This window comes from Pogona vitticeps, chromosome 2 (genome assembly GCF_051106095.1).
Source record: "Pogona vitticeps strain Pit_001003342236 chromosome 2, PviZW2.1, whole genome shotgun sequence".
NCBI classification, from domain to species: Eukaryota; Metazoa; Chordata; class Lepidosauria; order Squamata; family Agamidae; genus Pogona; species Pogona vitticeps.
Genome location: NC_135784.1, coordinates 32,311,726 through 32,330,855, shown reverse-complemented (window position 1 = coordinate 32,330,855; position 19,130 = coordinate 32,311,726). Strand labels below are relative to the sequence as shown.

At 40.5% G+C, this 19,130-nt stretch overlaps 1 protein-coding gene and 1 non-coding gene across 2 annotated transcripts; both read right to left on the bottom strand.

Annotated features, from left to right (window-relative positions):
• Positions 1-472: 472 nt before the first annotated feature.
• LOC110088021 (L-amino-acid oxidase) lies at positions 473-16,053 on the bottom strand. The gene is made up of 7 exons (XM_072989220.2): positions 14,085-16,053; positions 10,404-10,618; positions 9,337-9,449; positions 8,182-8,383; positions 6,166-6,234; positions 4,452-4,582; positions 473-1,607 (listed from the first exon to the last, which is right to left on the bottom strand). The coding sequence occupies exons 1-7, from the start codon at positions 14,095-14,097 to the stop codon at positions 797-799; spliced, it is 1,554 nt and encodes a 517-aa protein (XP_072845321.2). The 5' UTR covers positions 14,098-16,053; the 3' UTR covers positions 473-796.
• On the bottom strand, positions 15,517-15,625 carry TRNAL-CAA (transfer RNA leucine (anticodon CAA)). The gene is made up of 2 exons: positions 15,588-15,625; positions 15,517-15,562 (listed from the first exon to the last, which is right to left on the bottom strand). It is a non-coding gene; the product is annotated as a tRNA-Leu (tRNA).
• Positions 16,054-19,130: the final 3,077 nt, after the last annotated feature.

Here is a 19,130-nt window from a genome sequence, read left to right as displayed (position 1 = left end):
CTTGTGGTATATGCTAATGTTTTGTTGCTGAAAAGTGGAATGGAAGGGAAATCACTCAAACATCCCTCGGCAGCATCCTTACTGTGTACTTGATTTTGCACTGGTTGTGAGACTGGTCACATAGCAGGGAAGCTGTTGGAATGGGGAATGTGGTTGCCTTCTGCTCAATGTATAGGCGACAGGGTATGCCTCAGCTTATGTTGTGGACCTCATTATATTATAAATTATTTCATGAGTTTCTGGGAAGGAGTTTTAATGAAACCCTTAAATAAGTTCTGCATTTAGATTGTTTGATTAATAAGGAACTGGGAACTTAGTTATTGGAATCTGAATTCGCACTTCAGTCAGCAAAGCTAACTTTATGAATAAATGATGAAGTAACTAATAATAACACAAGTCACCCAGATAGGCGGGGTATAAATCAAAAAAATAATAATAATTAAGTTTTACCAGACGCTACATTGCATCCTCATGCTATTTCCTTCAGCCCATATAATTTTATTTTATTTTTATCTTGCTGTTCAAAAAGCAGACAGTCTTAGTATTACAGAACAAAAAAAAAAGGCATAGCTATAAATCCAGCATGGTTGCATATTCAGCTGTTGGATGTTTTGAATTATTCTGGGTTAAAACTCTTATTTGGAAACGTCAAATGTTTGGACTATGATTCCCAGATTCCTCTGCCATGGTGTTTGGGGATTCTGGGCTCTGTAATTTTAAACAAATAACTTTTGGAGGAATGATGTAGATGCAGCTTTCACTAACCATTCTCCTTTCCCCCCCAAAAAACTCCTACTTAAAGTTCATTTTTGCCAGTCTGTCTTATTCCTAACCACTGCTTCCCAGATGAGAGGTCATTTATTTCTTTTGCTGCTCTCAGCCCTGATATTATTGTCGTATCTAGCCAGCCATGAAGCTTGGCAGTATGTTCCCCAGCAAAATGGATTCTGCCCTCTGGCATCCTGAGAGCCTCACTATAATCTATAAACTGGTAAGGGGCGAAGGCAGTATAGGCACACATAGAGTACTGATCCAGGCTCCATCGCTTTACGACTGCAGAGGGACAGAGATTCTGGATCTCCCATTTGGGCATCTGGTGGACGGCTGCCAAGTCATCCATTATGATATTCACGACATCCTCATCACTGAGAGCCAGGAAGAAACGAGAGTCATCCCCTTGGACGTAGGAAGCCAAGATTACACCAACGCCGCCTGTAAAGTTTTGGGCAAGGTAGTAGATGAATCGGGACGGGCGATCCGTTGTGGATTTCCCACCATAAATACCATCCCGTTCCCAGAACTTCTGTCTGCAAGCAAGGAAGATCTTGGTGGCACTCCTGTAGTAGGTGGACCTCAGGGCGTTTGTTTTGTTAGGCGAAAGAGGTGGATCAAAATAGATGCGTCGCGTGGCCCTGGTTGTGGAGGTGACAATGGCATAATCGGCAGTCACACTTGACACCGTTTTCCCTGGGGTCTGATAAACCACATTGACTCTGTGGGCGTTCTGCTCTATCCTGATGACTCTGGCATTGAAATGAACCAGTCCTGGGATTGTACTGTAAATGGCTCTGGGCAGCTGATCCATGCCTCCCACAATTTCATCAAGCCTGCGAGGCAAAAACAGGCTAGAGGTGAAATGGACAGAGTCTGAAAATAGCAGCAGCAAAACATAAGAACATGGAAAATACTGGCAGCAGGAAAAAACTGGCGGCATGCAGTGGTGCAGTAGTAAATTTTTAAGTGCAGATACTCACCATGAGAGTCCCCATAGCCACACGCTCCACTCTTAGAAAATCCCAAAATGGAGGTGTCTTTACTGATCTATATCAATAAACTATTTCTTGAAGTTTCAATCTTTACTGGAAACAAGTCTTTTGCAAATCTAATGAACTATAATTGCATGTTTCAGACCAAAACACACAAAATACTTTGGATTACAATGGAAAAAAGGCATAACCGAGCTGTGTTGTTGGGTAAATCCATGTACAGCCAACACCCCCACCAGCAACTGTGATTCCTGAGTGAGCAGAAAACACTGTGGCAGCTAATCAGAAGGTAAAGGTAAAGGTTCCCCTTGACAATTTTTGTCCAGTTGTGTTTGACTCTAGGGGGCGGTGCTCATTCCCGTTTTCATGCCATAGAGCCAGCGTTTTATCCGAAGACAAACTTCCGTGCTCACAAGCTAATCAGAAAGCAGCCATGTTAACCTGTCTCAGCTTGTTGGCCAAATTATTTAAAGGGGGAAAGGAATGGGAGGAAAATGGCAAAATTTTGTGGCACTGTGAAGATTGCCTGATTTGTTTCTATGTGGACCTTTTAAATCAAAATCCAGTTCTTCAGACTGAAGAATGTCTGAAGAAGCAGATTTTGACCCATAAAGGCTGACACTGAAATCAATCTGGTAGTTTTAAAATTATCACAGTATTTTGCCTCACAGTAATATTATCACAGTATTTTGCCAGAAAGGTCTAGTCAACCAACATCCCCACCAGTAACTGTGACTGCAGAGTGACAAGGAAGCAGGGGGAACTGTGGTAGCTAATCAGATACTACTAGCATGGTGTCTTAGCATTTTGGCAAAATTATTTAAACAGGAAGTTTGAGTCACCTAATATTGAGAGGCCTGATTTCACAACATGATGGTTAGCACCACAGTCTTTGAGAAAGACAATAGGCGACTATGAAAGATGAGGTCAAACAGTTTTCTGGGACATTTTCCCCTCACCAGGAGAAAACATATGGCTTCTGAGATTACTATTGCTGTGTGAAGATCTCAGATATGGACGCTGCTCACCTCACTCTGAGATATCTGGCTATTGATCAGCTTATTTTCAATTATGGACTTCCTATCCGTTTCTTTTAAGAAGGATCTGGTTCAGGTTTCAGGACAAGGCAGATAAAACAGATTCAATCAAACACTGTTTCAAAAAACAGTTCTAGGTTTTGGTTTGGGTTCTGAATGATTCAGTTCTGCCACCAGGCATTAAAAACCTGTGTGCGTATCTATACTGTACTGATTTTATCAGAACTTCAAGGAAGCTGACAGTGATCATAAAAAAAGATTAAAAACAACTAGCAAAAGCAATCCCAGTAGCAAAATCAATAACAATTAAATAAACTCAAATACAACTCTAAAAACATTAAAATCAGTAAAATCTACAAACAGTTAATATTATCACAATAAATGGAACAGCATCATTACAGTGGAACCTTGACTTACGGACGGCTTGACGTACAGACTTTTTGAGTTACAGACTTCTCTGGCCGCAAAATTTAGGTTTGACTTGCAGCCTGAGAATTGACTTACAGACCAGAAAAAAACCAAAATGGAACAAAAACGGCCTGTTATGGGATTAATCGGTTTTCAATGCACTGTAGGTCAATGGAGACTTGATTTACAGACTTTTTGACTTGAGAACTGCCTTCCAATACGGATTAAGTTCTCAAGTCAAGACCCCACTGTAATAAATTTACGAAGACCTGTCTTCACACTCTTTCTAAAAGCAGCCAGGTTGGACACTGATCACAACTCTGAGGGGCAGTGTCTTCTGGGAACAGCCCCTGAGGCAGGAGTCGACCAGTTCTCATGGTGTGAAATTATGGCGTGAGATTTTATTTTCTGTTAACCAAGTCAAACTGTACAGCTATAGGGACCAACTCAAAAGTGGACAATAGGGGTTATACCAGTTAAGTGGCATAGCTTCCTTCTGAAGAACTGTGGATGTTTTACCTTTCTATTAGGGAAATTCCCTTTCTCTCTCAATCTACAATTCCCAGGGTTCTCTGGGGAGAGGAAGTGATAATGAAATATATACACCACAATCTAGTATTGTGTAGATATCATTAAGACGAGGAAACAATCTCGAATTGCATGTGACTATGGCAGCAGTGTTATAGACAGGTTACAGCATCACAGGATAATGAAACAATGCAGCTTCTCATTCCTGTCCCCCTACCCACACTGTGCTTCTCTTGCACAACGGCCAGCTTTCGGATGGAAAAAACTGACATTTGATAAAGTTATGTTCATTACCCTTACATATATATGACACTGTGAGATGCTATTGCACTCATGTTTTTGCTTCTTGACTTCCCAGGAGCCATCTGGCTGGTACTTCTGATATTCTGTTATTATGCTGAGTTCATTGTAAAGAGTCTGAACATATATTCTTACAGTCTGGGAGGGGGGAAATGGGCCCAAGCACCATTTGGGTCCAAGAAAAGCAGGTTCTATTTCAATCTGGGTGATTTATCCTAATTTATCCTATTTTAATTGTATTTTAATTGTATTTCAATCATTTTATCTTTTATTGTATTGAATTTTAATTGTTGTAAGCCGCCCAGAGACCTCTGGGTGGCATATAAATTAAATTTAAATAAATGAATGAATGAATGAATGAATGAATGAATGAATGAATGAATGAATCACCAAGGAGTAATTCTTTGCTTACTTTGACGATAAGATTTCATAATCTGCCATGCTCTCAAGAAAAGACAAGTAATATCCCGAATCTTCGTTTAATATGTCTCCAATCATCTGGACAGCTCCACGACTCAGGTTTGCTACCTTGATTAAATATTGCTGTTAAGGGGGAAAGAATTCCAGGGATTGTGAGCAAAAAATAGCACAGGTTCATAGCACACAAGGAGATCAAATAAGTATACCCTTGATTTGCCCAAGAAAATATCAGATTCAGTATCTAGTATACCATGCAGCACACTGAGATTCTCATCTTTGCCTATTAAAAATATGATTTTTTTTAAAAAAAGAAGGAAGGGTTGGCTCCTATGCCATGCTTTATTCAGAGCTTGAAAAGCTTGCTTTTGGGGACTACAGGTCCCAGAATGCTCCAGCCTCAATAGCCAGTGGAGGAATCTGGGAGGTATCACACACACCCTCCCTCAAATGACTGCCAATGGAGTTTATAAATACATGATTTCCTGAACCAGTTCCCATCATCTTCCTATATTCTGAATTGAGCAGAATCAAGGTATTGCCCCAAAAAACTTCAATCCCCTGAAGAAGCAAGAAATGCAGAGCTAGGGCACCCATTACAGGTCGCCCTCTCACTTGTGTTCAAACATCATGAGCAAAAGAGAGTCCACCCCACTCCTAGGCAATGCACGCCACCCCCCAGCTGCTCTCACAGTCAAGAGGTTCTTCCTAATATTCAGGCAAAATTTCCTTCCTCATAATTTGAATTGATTGTCTTGGATCCTACCCTTTGGACCTCAAGAAAACAAGGTTTGTTTCATCTTCCATGTGACACCCCTTCAGATATTTGAAGATGACTATCATCTCACCTCTCCTTCTTCTCTTCCCTAGGCAAAACATAACTAGCTCCCTCAACCATTTCTCACAGGCCTCGTTCCCAGACCATTTTTTGTCCTGAATGGTCTCTTCTACAGAGATTTTAGCTTGTTGACATCCTTCTTAAGTGGTGGTGCCTAGAACTAGATACTCTATTCCAGATGAGGTCTGATCAGTGTGGAACAGAGTGCTGCTATTCTTTCCCTTGATCTGGACACTCTGCTTCTGTTCATAGAACCTAGTATTGCATTCACTTTTTTTCCTCTACCATGTCACACTGTTGCCTAACGTTTAATATATGGTCTGCTGAAACACCAGGAAACTTTTCACATTTGCTGCTGGCTGTCACACATCTAATTTTTCTGCACCTGCTTTTTCCTGCCTAAATGTAGAACATTTGTTTTCTTTTCCTGTTGAAACTTGTTTCATTCATTTTCATCCAGTTCTCTAATCTGTTAAGGATGTCTGGGATCCTGATTTTAAATTCTGAAGTCTTAGCTACCCTTCTGAAGTCTTCCTTCTCTCTGCTGCCTATTAGTATTTCTCTACCCTCTCTATGCAGTGAGCCTTCTATTTCCTTGTCCCTCTTCTTGCTTTGAGCATATCTGAAAACTCCCCTTCTGTCATGGTTAATCTCTCTTGCAAGTCTGAGCTTATTGCAGCTTTAACTTTCCCAAAGTTCCTCTACAAATATTCATTTCCAGTTCATTGATTTAGCCCTCCTTTCTTTTCCTGTAAATGGCCCTTTCAAATGTTGCCCTTAGAGGACATAAGGAGATGTTTTCAATTATGTCCACATTGTTCTAATGATTTCAGCAAATGGGTGCTTATACTTGAGGAAGCTTTCATATTACCTTGGTTGAGTAGGTGTCATATTTAGCCAGAATGTAGCTACAGTTTGTCCTGCTCAATTCGTCTTCAACCTGGGATTCAGAATTCAGAAAACAAAACATAACCAGAAAACAGAGGGCACCAAGTTAAAAGAATATATTGTCCAAAATAACAGAAAAAAATAAAAATAAATAATAAAGGAAAGGAAAAGATTGAAAGGAAAATAAGCGTCAAAGAGGATAAGGGAAGTGATTAGCCAATGTACAAGCTTATCAAAATTAATAATTCAAGAAACTCTAGAAATTAAGGTGGTAACTTCAGGAGTGAAAGAGGATGTTGAACAAAATACTCAGAAGATAGACCAATTCACCACATCAGTGGGAGCAGCAGAAAAAGAGCAACAATCAAATACACAGGAGAAGAAGGAAAGGGATCTATTGATAGATTGGTGGGCAATGCTAAAATTAGAATAAAGATTTAAGAAAGACAAAATAATGGGCTTTTATGAGAGGATGGTCTGGGTGGATGAGCTATGGATTTATACTAGTGATAAGATTATACAAAAACTGTTAGAAGAAAATTTAGAGACCAAAATGGTGAACGTGCTGATTATTAAATGGGTACAAATATTTGGCTATAATATAGACATAGTTGATTGAATTCAAATGTGGAATGATTACTATAGATGGATTAAATCAGTAAATCTGAGAGAAAATGTTTTAAAGATGTTCTATAGATGACATTTTAAAACTGGCAAAAAGGGTGTTAGGGATTACCAACTCATATAAAAAATGTTTTCAGCAACTTGGGACCTTTTTTGCATAAGTGGTTGATATGTGGCAGAGTAAAATGATTTTGGAGACAGATTAAAAAGATATTATACAAAAAATTACACTATATATATATATATATATATAGTCAATCACAAATATATATAGTCAATCACAAATATATATATATATTTGACTTGAGAACCACCTTCCTATACGGATTAAGTTCTCAAGTCAAGACTCCACTGTATGTTATATTCTCTACTCATATTTGTTTCTGGGCTCAATCACAAATATATATATATTTGTGATTGAGCCCAGAAACAAATATGAGTAGAGAATATAACATACAGTGGAGTCTTGACTTGAGAACTTAATCCGTATAGGAAGGTGGTTCTCAAGTCAAAAAGTTCTCAGGTCAAATCTACATTTCCCATAGGAATGCATTGAAAACCATTTGATCCGTATCTGCTCTTTTCCGTCCATAGAAACTAATGGGAAGCTGCTATTCCGCCTTCGACCACTAGAGGGGGGATATTTTGTTTCTTTTTTTCTTAGGTCAAGAAAGGTTCAGGCAGTACCAGGCAGTCCGAAGACTGTCTCCCAATCCACTCTCTAAACGCTGGGAGGAGTGAGGAAGCAGACAGGCACCCTTTTCACTGGCCAACAGTTAACTGAAAGTTCAAATTTTGCACTTTCCCTGCCTCCCACATGGTTTTTTTTTCAGTTCTTAACTCAAATCTAAGTATGTAAGTCAAGTCAATATTTTCCTATGAGAGCGGTTCTTAAGTCAAAATGTTCTTAACTCAAGCCATTCTTAAGTCAAGACCCCACTGTATGTTATGGAGTTTAGTACTGTAATGCAGTTATGGAGTCAAGATTATACTAGCTATTGTATTATTGTAAACACTTCCCTGTGTATGCTTTGTGTGGTGTGTTTTTCCTCCCCCCCCCCCACCACAAGGCCATCAAGTCCAATCCCCTGCTCAATGCTCAGATGTGATTACTGTATAGAAGAGCACAGAGGTATACACTGTACCATCTATTGTAAAGTCCACAGGAACAATTCCTGAAACAATAATATTAATCTGTCATTTCACCAGCTTCCCTGTGTGCTGTAGATAATAATTTTTTGCACCACCACCAAATACAGAGAATCTAATCTTTTGAAGCTGTTTGAACCAGATTCTCTTTTAGCATCATCGTTCTCTTTTAGGAACAGGTCACAGAAGAGCGGGGTAATAAAAGGTCAGGGAAAGGTGCTTAAACCTGTCGAAGGGACTCCTGATACAACTGGTCTGCAGTTTTGCCTTCTTCAGAGGGATCAACCTCATAGCCCAAGAGGCTGGGGTTCTTCTTGACCTCCCAGATTCTTCTCCTGATGTTATTGAGCAAATACCAGGCGTTGTCATCCTCCTGAACAAACTCTGTCAGCTTCAGGCCAAACTTTCTAACATACTCACGGACAATCCTGAGTGAAAAGAAGACAAAAACATAGTAAAAACATTACTGTGATACAAAGCTTTAAACAAAAAGTACAAAAATGAGGTATTTTTTTTAAAAGGACATGGAATTTCCATCTTCTTCCTTCACTTGACTGTTAGGAGGAGGAGCTCTGAGGCTTAGCCATGTCACTCACTGTTATAACTCAAGAGACATCTTTGGTTAAGAAAAATGACGGCAGAAATTCAGTGGTGTGAGTACATTAGGATGTTCAATTAGATGAAATCAATTTTTATTTCATTTTATTATTATCTTGATCCTGGAGCAAGCTGATGCACTGTCATTTCCTGTCTTTATTCATTTTATTATTGCCTACAACATGCAGCGACTTCATTTTACATACATACATACATACATACATACATACATACATACATACATACATACATACATACATACATACATACATACATACATACATACATACATACATACATACATACATACATACATACATACATACATACATACATACATATGTAGTACAATATGTAGTAGAATATCACTTTTAAAAACTGCATTGGTGATGATGTCTTGGGAAGAAAGGTCTCTGTGGGTCTGCTTAAGGTAAGCAAGGCGATGGGGAGGCCATGGGAAGGGAGCAAGCGAGCCATTTCAGTTTGCCAAAGCAGACAAAAGGCCCCGGGGAAAACAGATCCATGTTTGGTTTTGCTTCGGCAAAACTGGATCTCCGAACTGGGTTATGAACTGAACCATGAACCAGTTCTGTTTGTCAGGTTTCTTGTTTGTCTGTTTTGTGTCCATCCCTATTCATAACTCATACATAATCCAGAGACCGAAGCCGTTGAACACATCAAGGTAGACAATGCAGGAACATCAATGGGCAGTAGTAGTACATGAACAAAATACATCTTGCACTACAAATAGATTCAGCAAGCCTTACTCTGCTACACACCTTACCTGTGTGATGCCGGCAGGCGCATGGCGCCGAGTTCTGCATACCAGCCTTCTCTCTCATTGCGGTAGGTCTCCGTTCGTCCTCCAACACGCTCACTGGCTTCCAGAACTGTCACCTAGGGACAAAATAGAACGATAATTGCTTCACTCAGACAGTTGTTTCTGCCACAATTTCTTACTTTTTTTCTTTCAAAGAAAGCCACCGCAGCCTGCTGAACGATTGCTGTGGGGAAAAGGGGGTGTTGTTGACCCCATGGGTGCTGCCCCCACAAGGCAGCACAGCTCCACCCTGGCTAAGAAGAAAGGCAAGGAAAAAGGGGAGTGATCTCCTTTCTATCTCCCCAATTTTCTTCACCTCAAGGTTCTCCCCTCACATTAGTCCTGCTGCTGTGAGCTTGCGCCACCGATGCTGCCTCCTTATTTGTAAGTAAACCAGGTAAACTTGCTCATGAATAAGTTGGTACATTGACACGCAAATAAGTATCGACTATTTTTAACTTGTATTCGCTAAGGCTTTCACGGCCAGAATCTAATGGTTGTTGTGGGTTTTTTGGGCTATCTGGCCGTGTTCTGAAGGTTGTTCTTCCTAACATTTCGCCAGTCTCTGTGGCTGGCATCTTCAGAGGGCAGCACTCTGTGCTCTATAGAAGCACAGAGTGCTTCTAAAAAAATGTATATGGAGCTAGACAGGTACAGTGGTGCCCCGCATAGCGAGGTTAATCCATTCCGGATTAACCTTCGCTATGTGAAAACTTTGCTAAACGGAATGGGGAAGTTCCAAATGGGCACAAAACTCACCGTTTAGCGAAGTTTCCAGGGTCCGGCAGCCATTTTCGAGCCCTTGGTAAGCGAGGGGAGGGCACGAAAACGCTGAGCGCAGCCATTTTAGGCGTCCGGTGGCCATTTTGAAACCGCTGAACAGCTGATCTGCGGGCGTCGCAAAGCGACTTTTGCCCATTGGGGCCGACGCTATGCCTCCGCATTAGTGATCCCGAAAACGGGATCGCTATGCGGATTCGTCATTATACGGTGCGCTCGTTAAGCGAGGCACCACTGTATTAGTGACGTACCTTGTGCCCCGCCTCGGTGAGAGCATAGGCTGCACTGAGCCCGGCGACTCCTGCTCCCACGATCACCACGTGTCTTGGGTGGGATGTCTTCTCTAGTCCGTGTCTGGCTATCTCTAGAAATTCCTTATAATCGGCTTCCCTGAAACATTCTTCCAAAGGACTGGAGTCAGCAGTGCAGCTTTGCAGTGTGGCCAAGAATATCAAAGAGGCAAGAACTAGGGAAAACATACACAAGAGAGAGAGAGATGTGGCATATAATTCAGGCTTCCATTCTCCTGTTTGTTCCCCTCCTGTGGATTTCTCTCATCTGTGCTTGGTCCATCTCCCTTTGGATGTGTTCACATCATCTTTATTCTTGTAAATGTCTCCTGAATGTTTTACCCTGCGGTCTTGCCCAAGTCCTTCTAATAAATTTAAATATTAGACAAGAGTTTTATAGCCCTGATGGAGATTGGTGAGAACTGGGGTTCTGTTTATTTCTTTATATTCGGGAAGAAAAAATTCTTACGCAGGCGACATGATTTTACTTTCTGCCCTGCAAGTGGGTGTGCATAAATATCTGAGAATGTTTAGTGCTTATTTGCAGGATTATGATTTAGTAATTAACTAAACTTAATAAATCAAAAGCAGTGATCTTTGGCAAGAGAGGGAGAGCATTGGGCTGTTGAAAATATAATTATTCTTTAAGTAATAAGTTGTTATTGAAACACACTTAAATTCATTTATGTCCCATCAACAGCATCTCGATTAATATAATTGGGGCAAAAAACAGAAGGAGCATGGAAGTTGGAGCATACTACCAACCACCCTATCAAGAAGATGCAGATAAAAACTTTAGAAAAACAAATTGCAAGAATTTCAAAGAAACACAATGTAGTAGTAATTGTAGTAGACTTCAATTACCCTGATATCTCTAGGACGACAAAATCCGCCAAATATGGACCTTCCAATAAATTCTTGGCTTGTGTGGCTGACAATTTTCTCCTACAAAAGATGGAGGAATGAAACCAGAAGAGTAGCTATTCTGGACTGGATCCTAACCAATAGTGATGACTTGGTGGAAGAAGTGGCAGCAAGAGGAACTCTGGAGGCAAGTGACCATTTTCTACTTGACTTTGTAATTTCAAAAGAAACAAAGGTAGAGCATAGTCGCATGTATATGCTAGATTTTAGGCAAGCCAGTTTTAATAATCTCAGAACAATGATAGGTGTAATTGCTCTGTCCCCAGAGCACTCCTATCCACACCTTTCTGGGTTATTGTCAGGGGTTTCTGCTTTTTCAGTGCAGGTGAGATTGATTTGTTTTGGTTCATTTCTAGCATGTGTGATCACTGGAAATGAACCAAAATGAGCTTGCAGCTGTCTATTTGCTTTCTGCTTTCAGTTCTCTAATATTGTGACGTGGCTTAGAAAGAGAGCTTAGGCACGTCATGGTATTGGGAAATTAAACACTTTCTCTGCTCCTTTGTGGGAGAGGGGAATGGTATGATGACAGCAGTGATGCACTACATCATTCTGGAAAAAAAAAAGAAAAAATTCAAATGTCCTTCCAGAAGTGGAAGAAGGCGGAAGGGAGATTTTTGATCCAGCAGCATACTGTATACATAGGGAACACATGCTAAATAGGGAAATTGAAAACTTTCTTCCTTCATGCATCGAAGGTAGGAAGGAAAAGAAATATTTTCAATCCAATTAGGATAACACTACTGTGTTGCATCATGCACATTGAAATCTTCCTCCGAGAAGCAAGAGACGGCAAGGACAGAGAGTTCCCCCCATCCCATTTTTAGTCTTCTTAAAAGAGCCAGAGCAAATAGGGACCCTTGAGGTGCATATGCCATTTTGATGCAAAGATAGCACCACACAGATGTAAATCTCATTGGGTGACCTAAAATGTGGCTGTAGAAAAGGAGGGCCAGTGTGGTGTAGTAGAAACTAGGACTTTGGAGACCTGAGTTCAAATCCTACTCTGTATATTTCTTTCAGCTCTTAGAAGTGAATCATCTGTGATTAAAACACCCTAAGGACACAAATGTATATAAGCTTTGAGGTTATGTCTACAAACATATTTACCGAATGACTGGTCCAGCTCTTTAGCATAAAACTACAAGCGTGGGAAGCAGAACTGGAAAACAGGAAGGGACCACATTATGCAAGGTTTTCTCCACTTATAATTTTTATTTTCCTGATCCCCCTGCACCTCTAATTTCCACCTTGTGCCAATGATTTATTTTTATTATTTATTTTATTTATTAAATTTATACCCCGCCCGTCTAGACACAAGTCTACTCTGGGCGGCTAATAATAAAAATGGAATAAATGATGTACATCTGTGGGACAGATTCTTCTACTTGTCTCCATCCTCCATGCATTATTTATTTATTTATTTATTTATTTATTTATTTATTTATTCATTCATTCATTCATTCATTCATTCATTCATTCATTTATTTGATTTTTACCCTGCCCCTCTAGACTACATCTACCTAGTTGGCTTCCTTATGCTCAAATGTACTTTCTCACCAGCCAATGATCTTTGAACAAGTCTTAAAGATTATACTTAAGAGCTGTACTTGTCACCTCTCAAAAACTGCAAAGAATCGTGCGGTAGATTAAGGACTGACAAGTTTCATGTGCCATTCTATCTCAAGGACTGCACCTCCCTTTAAGAGCCCACTTGAGTGTTAAGAGGCATTAAAGAGGGCCTTCTCTGTCACTGCCCCAGACTTCGGAACTCCCTCCCACAGGAGGATAGTCTGGCCCCATCTTTCCGTAAGCAGATGAAGGCCCTTTTCTTCAGGAAGGAGAAAGACAAGGTAAAAAGATTTTAAATAAATGACAACAGCCAAATGCTTCCATGGATAGTAGCCCATTTTTTCCAATGCAGTTCATGCCAAATAAAATATGTTAAAATGCCACAAGATTCTTTGTTGGTTTTGTTCCAACAGGCTAAAATGGCTAACCCCATGGGATAAAAAATCTCCCTACAATTGCTAATTGACTTTTAATGAGCACTGCCAAGACCATCATGATGCTGAACCTTTTGCACTTCTGTAGCATTTCATGCTGCTCTTCTGTCTGGGTCTGAAAATGTCTGCCTGTTGAGGTTATATGCTGCTGACCATAAGAGCTCACACAATCATAAATGTCTACAGATCTCTACGGAACTTCTTGTTTCAAGATGTTTACAGGTAAAATATTTAAAGGTGTGAATGCCTCTGTTCTTTAAGGTTCCACCAGAGTCTTTCTTATTTTTGCTGCATTAGATTGAGATAACCAATTTGTATCTTTCTGAAGACAATGGTGGGATTTAAATAAAATACATAGATACCACATGTAAAATAAAATAAAAAGATAGCTGGCTCTCTGAATTTTTTTAAATGCCTTTTTGTTTCTAAAAATTGAACAGCCATGTTCTATCATATTAAAATACAAGCAGTTATCCTTAGTAGGACATTACTTGGGGCACCCAGTGTGGTGTAGTGGACAGAGTGATGGACTAGGACTCTGGAGAACCAGGGTTTGAATCCCCATTCAGCCACGGAGACTCACTTGGGGGAGTGGAACTGGTAAAACCACTCCTTAAATATCTCGTTTACCTTGAAAGCCCTGCTAGGGCTGCTATAAGTTGGTTGTGACTTGACAGAACATTAAAAACAATAACAGCAAAACATTACTTACGGAAGATGATCATATTGTTTGCCCTGGGAGTCTAGATCGAGAAGCATGGATACAGATCTTTTGTGAAGTGGTGTACTCAAAATATTTCAAAAGTAATTTATAGAACAGGAAAGGCAGGAAAGAATCCTTTAGTTCCATAAGTTCTCCTCCTCTTTCTTTTTCTCCTCCCATTCTAATTGCACATCAAATAATGAACAAGGAAATAGAATTCTCTCAACTGTACTGATTGCATTCCAAATTCCAGGAGGTCTATTTAAAAATCAGCATGGCAGTTCTATAGGAATGCAGGAGGCTCCTTCCACTGTCAATGGCCATGAAATGGTTTAATAAAGAAAGCACTTCAGCCTATTGGCAAATTGAACACTTCCCTTGCTCCTCTGCAGATGGACAAGGGGAGTGAATAGTACTAGTAGTACTATTAACTACTAGACCAATGGTGATGCACTCAATCACTTAGATTAAATTTATATGTATATTATTTGCCTTGTGTGTAATGCTGATCCAGAAACTGCCTGCAGCCGTAGTTTCCATATGCAAGTCACACATAGGCAAATAATTTAAAAAAATTAACCTAAGTGATTCAGCTCATCAGTGATAATCTAGCAGAGGCAAGCAAGCAAGCAAGCAAGCAAGCAAGCAAGCAAGAAAGAAAGAAAGAAAGAAGGAAAGAAAGAAAGAAAAAGTCACTTCCACATTCTCTCTGCAGCAAAACAGGGGAAATGTTCAATTTGCTCATATCCTGAAGTGGCTTACTGGAAACTGACAGCGGAGGGAGTCTTGGCAGTTTTGACAGCTGCAAGGCTCGATTTGACCAGTTCCCAGTGGTGGCAGGTACTGGAAACGGACCAAACTAGAGCGCACCTCCCGCATCAAAAAAAGTAGAAGCCCCAGGGCTCAGAAAGGTGTGAGTAGGGGAGCTCTGGCGACAGATTGGTTCTGATCGCTGGAGAAGAGTGAATCATCCCACCCCGGAAGCACACCAAACAGCCGGGCAAAAATAATTTGAAGAGCTCTGAGCGCACATATTACAATACAGTAATACCTTCAAGTTTGTTACAGGAAAAATAAGAAACCACAACAGCCCACAGCCCTCATCCCGTTTACCTCCCAGGACGTCTTCCCTTTCTTATCTTTTCGCCAAAGTTCCCGAAAATCAAGAAGCCCTATGCAGAGAGAAAGGACTGAAACTCTGTCCCCAGACGATGTATTTTATTGTTCCTGTGCACACGTAAATGAACTTCAAGGTGCGTTCCGTGGAGTTAATTACAATAAGCATACATCGGTACTCGGTCTCAGTATTGCCATCCTGTGTAGGAAAAAAAAAAGCTTCCCTATTTTCAGGAATCCATTGAGTACGAGGGTTTTTTTTCGGCCTCCCCCCCGCCGTCACTCCAAGCTGGGTGATTAAATCCAAACGTCTTCTAAAAGGATGTGTCAGAAGTGGGATTTGAACCCACGCCTCCATTCGGAGACCAGAACACCCAGCACAGGGAAGGACGGAACCTTGAGTCTGGCGCCTTAGACCACTCGGCCATTCTGACAGTGACGCACAAGCTTCTCTTAGCTCTGCTGTCATTACGCATACGCCAATCTGTTCGCGTCCAGGAGCCCGAGTTTTTTTCGTTCTTCAAAACTTCAGTCTTTTTGCCGTCAGCTCCGACAACTAGTTGGCAATCGGAATCCGAAAAAAGCACATTTTCCAAGTTGTGGGTGCGTGCATGCGAGGTCTGGAAAACGCAACTGCCTCTCAGCCCAGCTCCTCCGGGGGTGAAAAAGGCCTTTATTTCCCTACCCCCAACCCCATGGGGACACCTAGCTTATCATCGAGGCGAAAATGCAGTTCTTGACGTTAATTGCGGAGCTTCGAGATGGTGGAGAATGTTTTCAGATCATTTTGAAAGAATCTATGTAAAATCTTCATTTAAGTCGTAGGTGAGATTTTGGATTGAGTAGGATGCTGTGCATGGGATCCTGTGCCAGCTCGATACAGTACAGTATACGCAATCACAAATAATTTCAGTTTGTTAGCAGACAAAGTTAGAGAAGATTTAAAGTTTAATACTATGAGTTAATGGCCAAACCTATAGTATTAAGCTTAAAACTTCCATAACCTTTGCTGCTGAGTGAAACTACTTTTAAAACATATCCAGCATGAACAAGCAATTTAAAATATTAGGTACAATATCGAATGGTGATTGGTGTCTTTGGATGTGAAAGCTGGAGAATGAGGGAAGACGACAAGAAAATAATCAATTTATTTGGTGTGTGAAGGTATTATATTTTGGATATATTATGAGAAAGCAAGATTAAAAAGACAAAAATGCTAGAAGTTGAAAGTAGTAGGAAAAGAGAAAGATGGAACATGAGGTTGATTGACTCAATAAAGGGAACCACTGGCACAATTTTGTAGGATCTGGCCAGGTTTGTTAATGTGATAGGACTTTTCTGAAGTTTGTTACATTTATTACAGTCACCATAAATTGGAAACAGGTTGACAGCACATCATAACAAGTAATCCATGCATGTTTACTTAGAGATATCTTGCTGAATTTAGTGGGACTTAGTCCTAGCCCAAGTAAGATTGCAAAAGATTCCAACATTTAATTATTTTAGATCAGGAGTGGAGAATGTCCAGACTTCAATACAATGTCTACTGTGGCCAATGATATAGGACTGGTAGAAGTTATACTTGAGAGAAAGGCCTCCTCAGCGGTTGTTCCATATACAGTAATTTAGAATGCACTCCCCAAGATGCCAGGTGGCCCGCTCCCTCTTGCCCTTCCATCGTCAGGCAAAGACCTTCTTCTTCAGGCAGCCTTTTAACAAATAAGTTGTCTCAGGAATGCTGGTTTTAAATGTACAGGTTTTTAAGAGTTTTAAAATTGTTTTTAATTTTGGCTTTTGCCTTAATATTGGTATACAGTAATTGTTTTTATATGATATTTTTATAGTAGTATTTTAAAATACTGTTTCAGAGTTTTATCTCTTGTGAGCTGCCTTTCTATGGGGAGAAAGGTGGCATATAAATAATATAAATAAAATATGTTATTATCCAAAGCATGGGACAGCTTGGTCAGGGAGCCTTCTCAGTGTTTCTGGCTCCCTAAATGTTTACGGTTGCACCCCTTCACATTGGCAAAATTTAGTGGAAAATGTCCTTTGAACCAATTCAGCCAAATATAAAAAGGGGATAGACAGAAGAAAACAGGAGGTGGGAAATGGGAAGGCAAGATTGCAATCTAAGTGCTAAAAGCTATGGCAGTTGTGGGCTGGCACCCAAGAGCAAACACAAATAAGCAAACAGCACAACGAGTTAGAAGAAAATAGCCACAAATCTATTAGGCTGTGGCTACTGGAAGCATTGTGCCAGCATGGAAGGCAAATCTGATCATGGGTCAACCTGCCTTCAGGGCATGCACCTGCATCCTAAACTTGACAGACACATCCTGATTCCTTAAAAGGATCTCCACAAGGAGAAGACTACATATACTGTCTAAAAGTCCTCTCCACTTACCAGTGGATTAGACTCCATGCTTTACCTGCTCCCCAGAAAGAAAATCTCACCTCCCAGGTCTGTCTAGCAAATCCTTCACTTGCTGCTCCCTGATCGGTCAGGGAGCATCCAATGACACAAGGAGGCATGTTTCATGCAATCTGCCCGTTGGTGTTGTCAATATGGATACCTGCTGCTGGTATCCTCAATATGATGGCTGCTTTACTTCTTGCCCACCTGTTTGTTTGTTTGTTTGTTTGTGTTTGTTTGTTTGTTTATTTAACTTATATGCCGCCCACACTACCCGAAGGTCTCTGGGCGGCTTACAGCATTTAAAAAACAATAAAAAGGCAAAATAAAAGGGCAAAATAATTAAAATGCAATTAAAATATATATTATAAAAATTGCCATCAGACCTACAGCTGATATTATTTCAGTTAAAAGCCATTTGGAACAGGAAGGTTTTGACCTGGCACTGAAATGTCATCAGCGTCGGCACCAGACGAATCTCAGTCGAGAGGGCATTCCATAGTCTGGAAATCCTGTTGTCAGGATTTGGGGTGTGGAGATGGTCCTGAGACAAGTCAGTCATCCAGGATGACAGCAAAGAGACTCACAGAGACAGTAGGTTCCGTCATCAGCAATGTATTTACAGACTATGTACAACAGAACTATATACATTAGTCAACAGACTCAATAATACTCTCTCAGCAAATAAACGGACAGCACTTTGTGCAGGAACTCTGCAACACAGCACTCCACACAGCACCATAGTGTGCAGCATTTATATAGTTTGAACAAAATCACTGGACACATCATTTGATGTGTTCTCGCAGACATTACATCATAGCCAATACACATTTCAAGGATTGCATCAGCCTCATGTGCTGACTCTGTGGCTGCACACCTGTTTCAAGATGGATGCCTCTTTGGTTCATGTACTAAGAGTAAATTCTCTATTATGGGTCATAGTATCCTGACACCTGTTCCCACTGTCTGCAAGCTGGGAGTTCAGAGGAAGTCCCACACGTTACACAGAGTTCAAAATAAAATTAAGCCTGAACTAGTTCTCTTACCTGCCTTGGGTTCCATTTTACTAAATCCAGTAAAAGAAAAAAGAAAAAAAAACCACCATTACCTGCTTTGGCACAGATTGACTTTTGTCAAATGATGTGATAGCCTCCATCTGTGATACCACTGGCCTAATAAGAAACATTGAAATTAAATTTTTATTGTGTTTTAAATGTATGCCGCCCAGAGACCTTTGGGTAGTGTGGGCGGCATATAAATTAAATAAATAAAATAAATAAACCAACTCCCTTGATGCAGTACTAGTGTCTGCATGAATCCATCCTCTTATTTCAAGACATAAATATGCAGCACAAAAGAGTTGGCCTGTTCTAGCCAATATGGAAAAGGGTTGAATTTCAGATGTGTACTATAGAGGAAGAGACAAGATGAGACCTGTACAGGTTGCCTGTCAAGCTGCCAGATATACCACATAGGCTGTACTGTAGAGGCTTGTGAACAGCCCACAAACCTTGAGGAAAAAT

Excerpts from the sequence above, each read along its gene's own strand:
- LOC110088021 (XM_072989220.2), bottom strand. Across the intron at positions 9,450-10,403 it reads TCACCGAGGCGGGGCACAAG|GTGACAGTTCTGGAAGCCAG; the intron begins GTACGTCACTAA and ends TTTTGTCCCTAG. Across the intron at positions 4,583-6,165 it reads ATGACACCTACTCAACCAAG|CAATATTTAATCAAGGTAGC; the intron begins GTAATATGAAAG and ends CCCCCTTAACAG.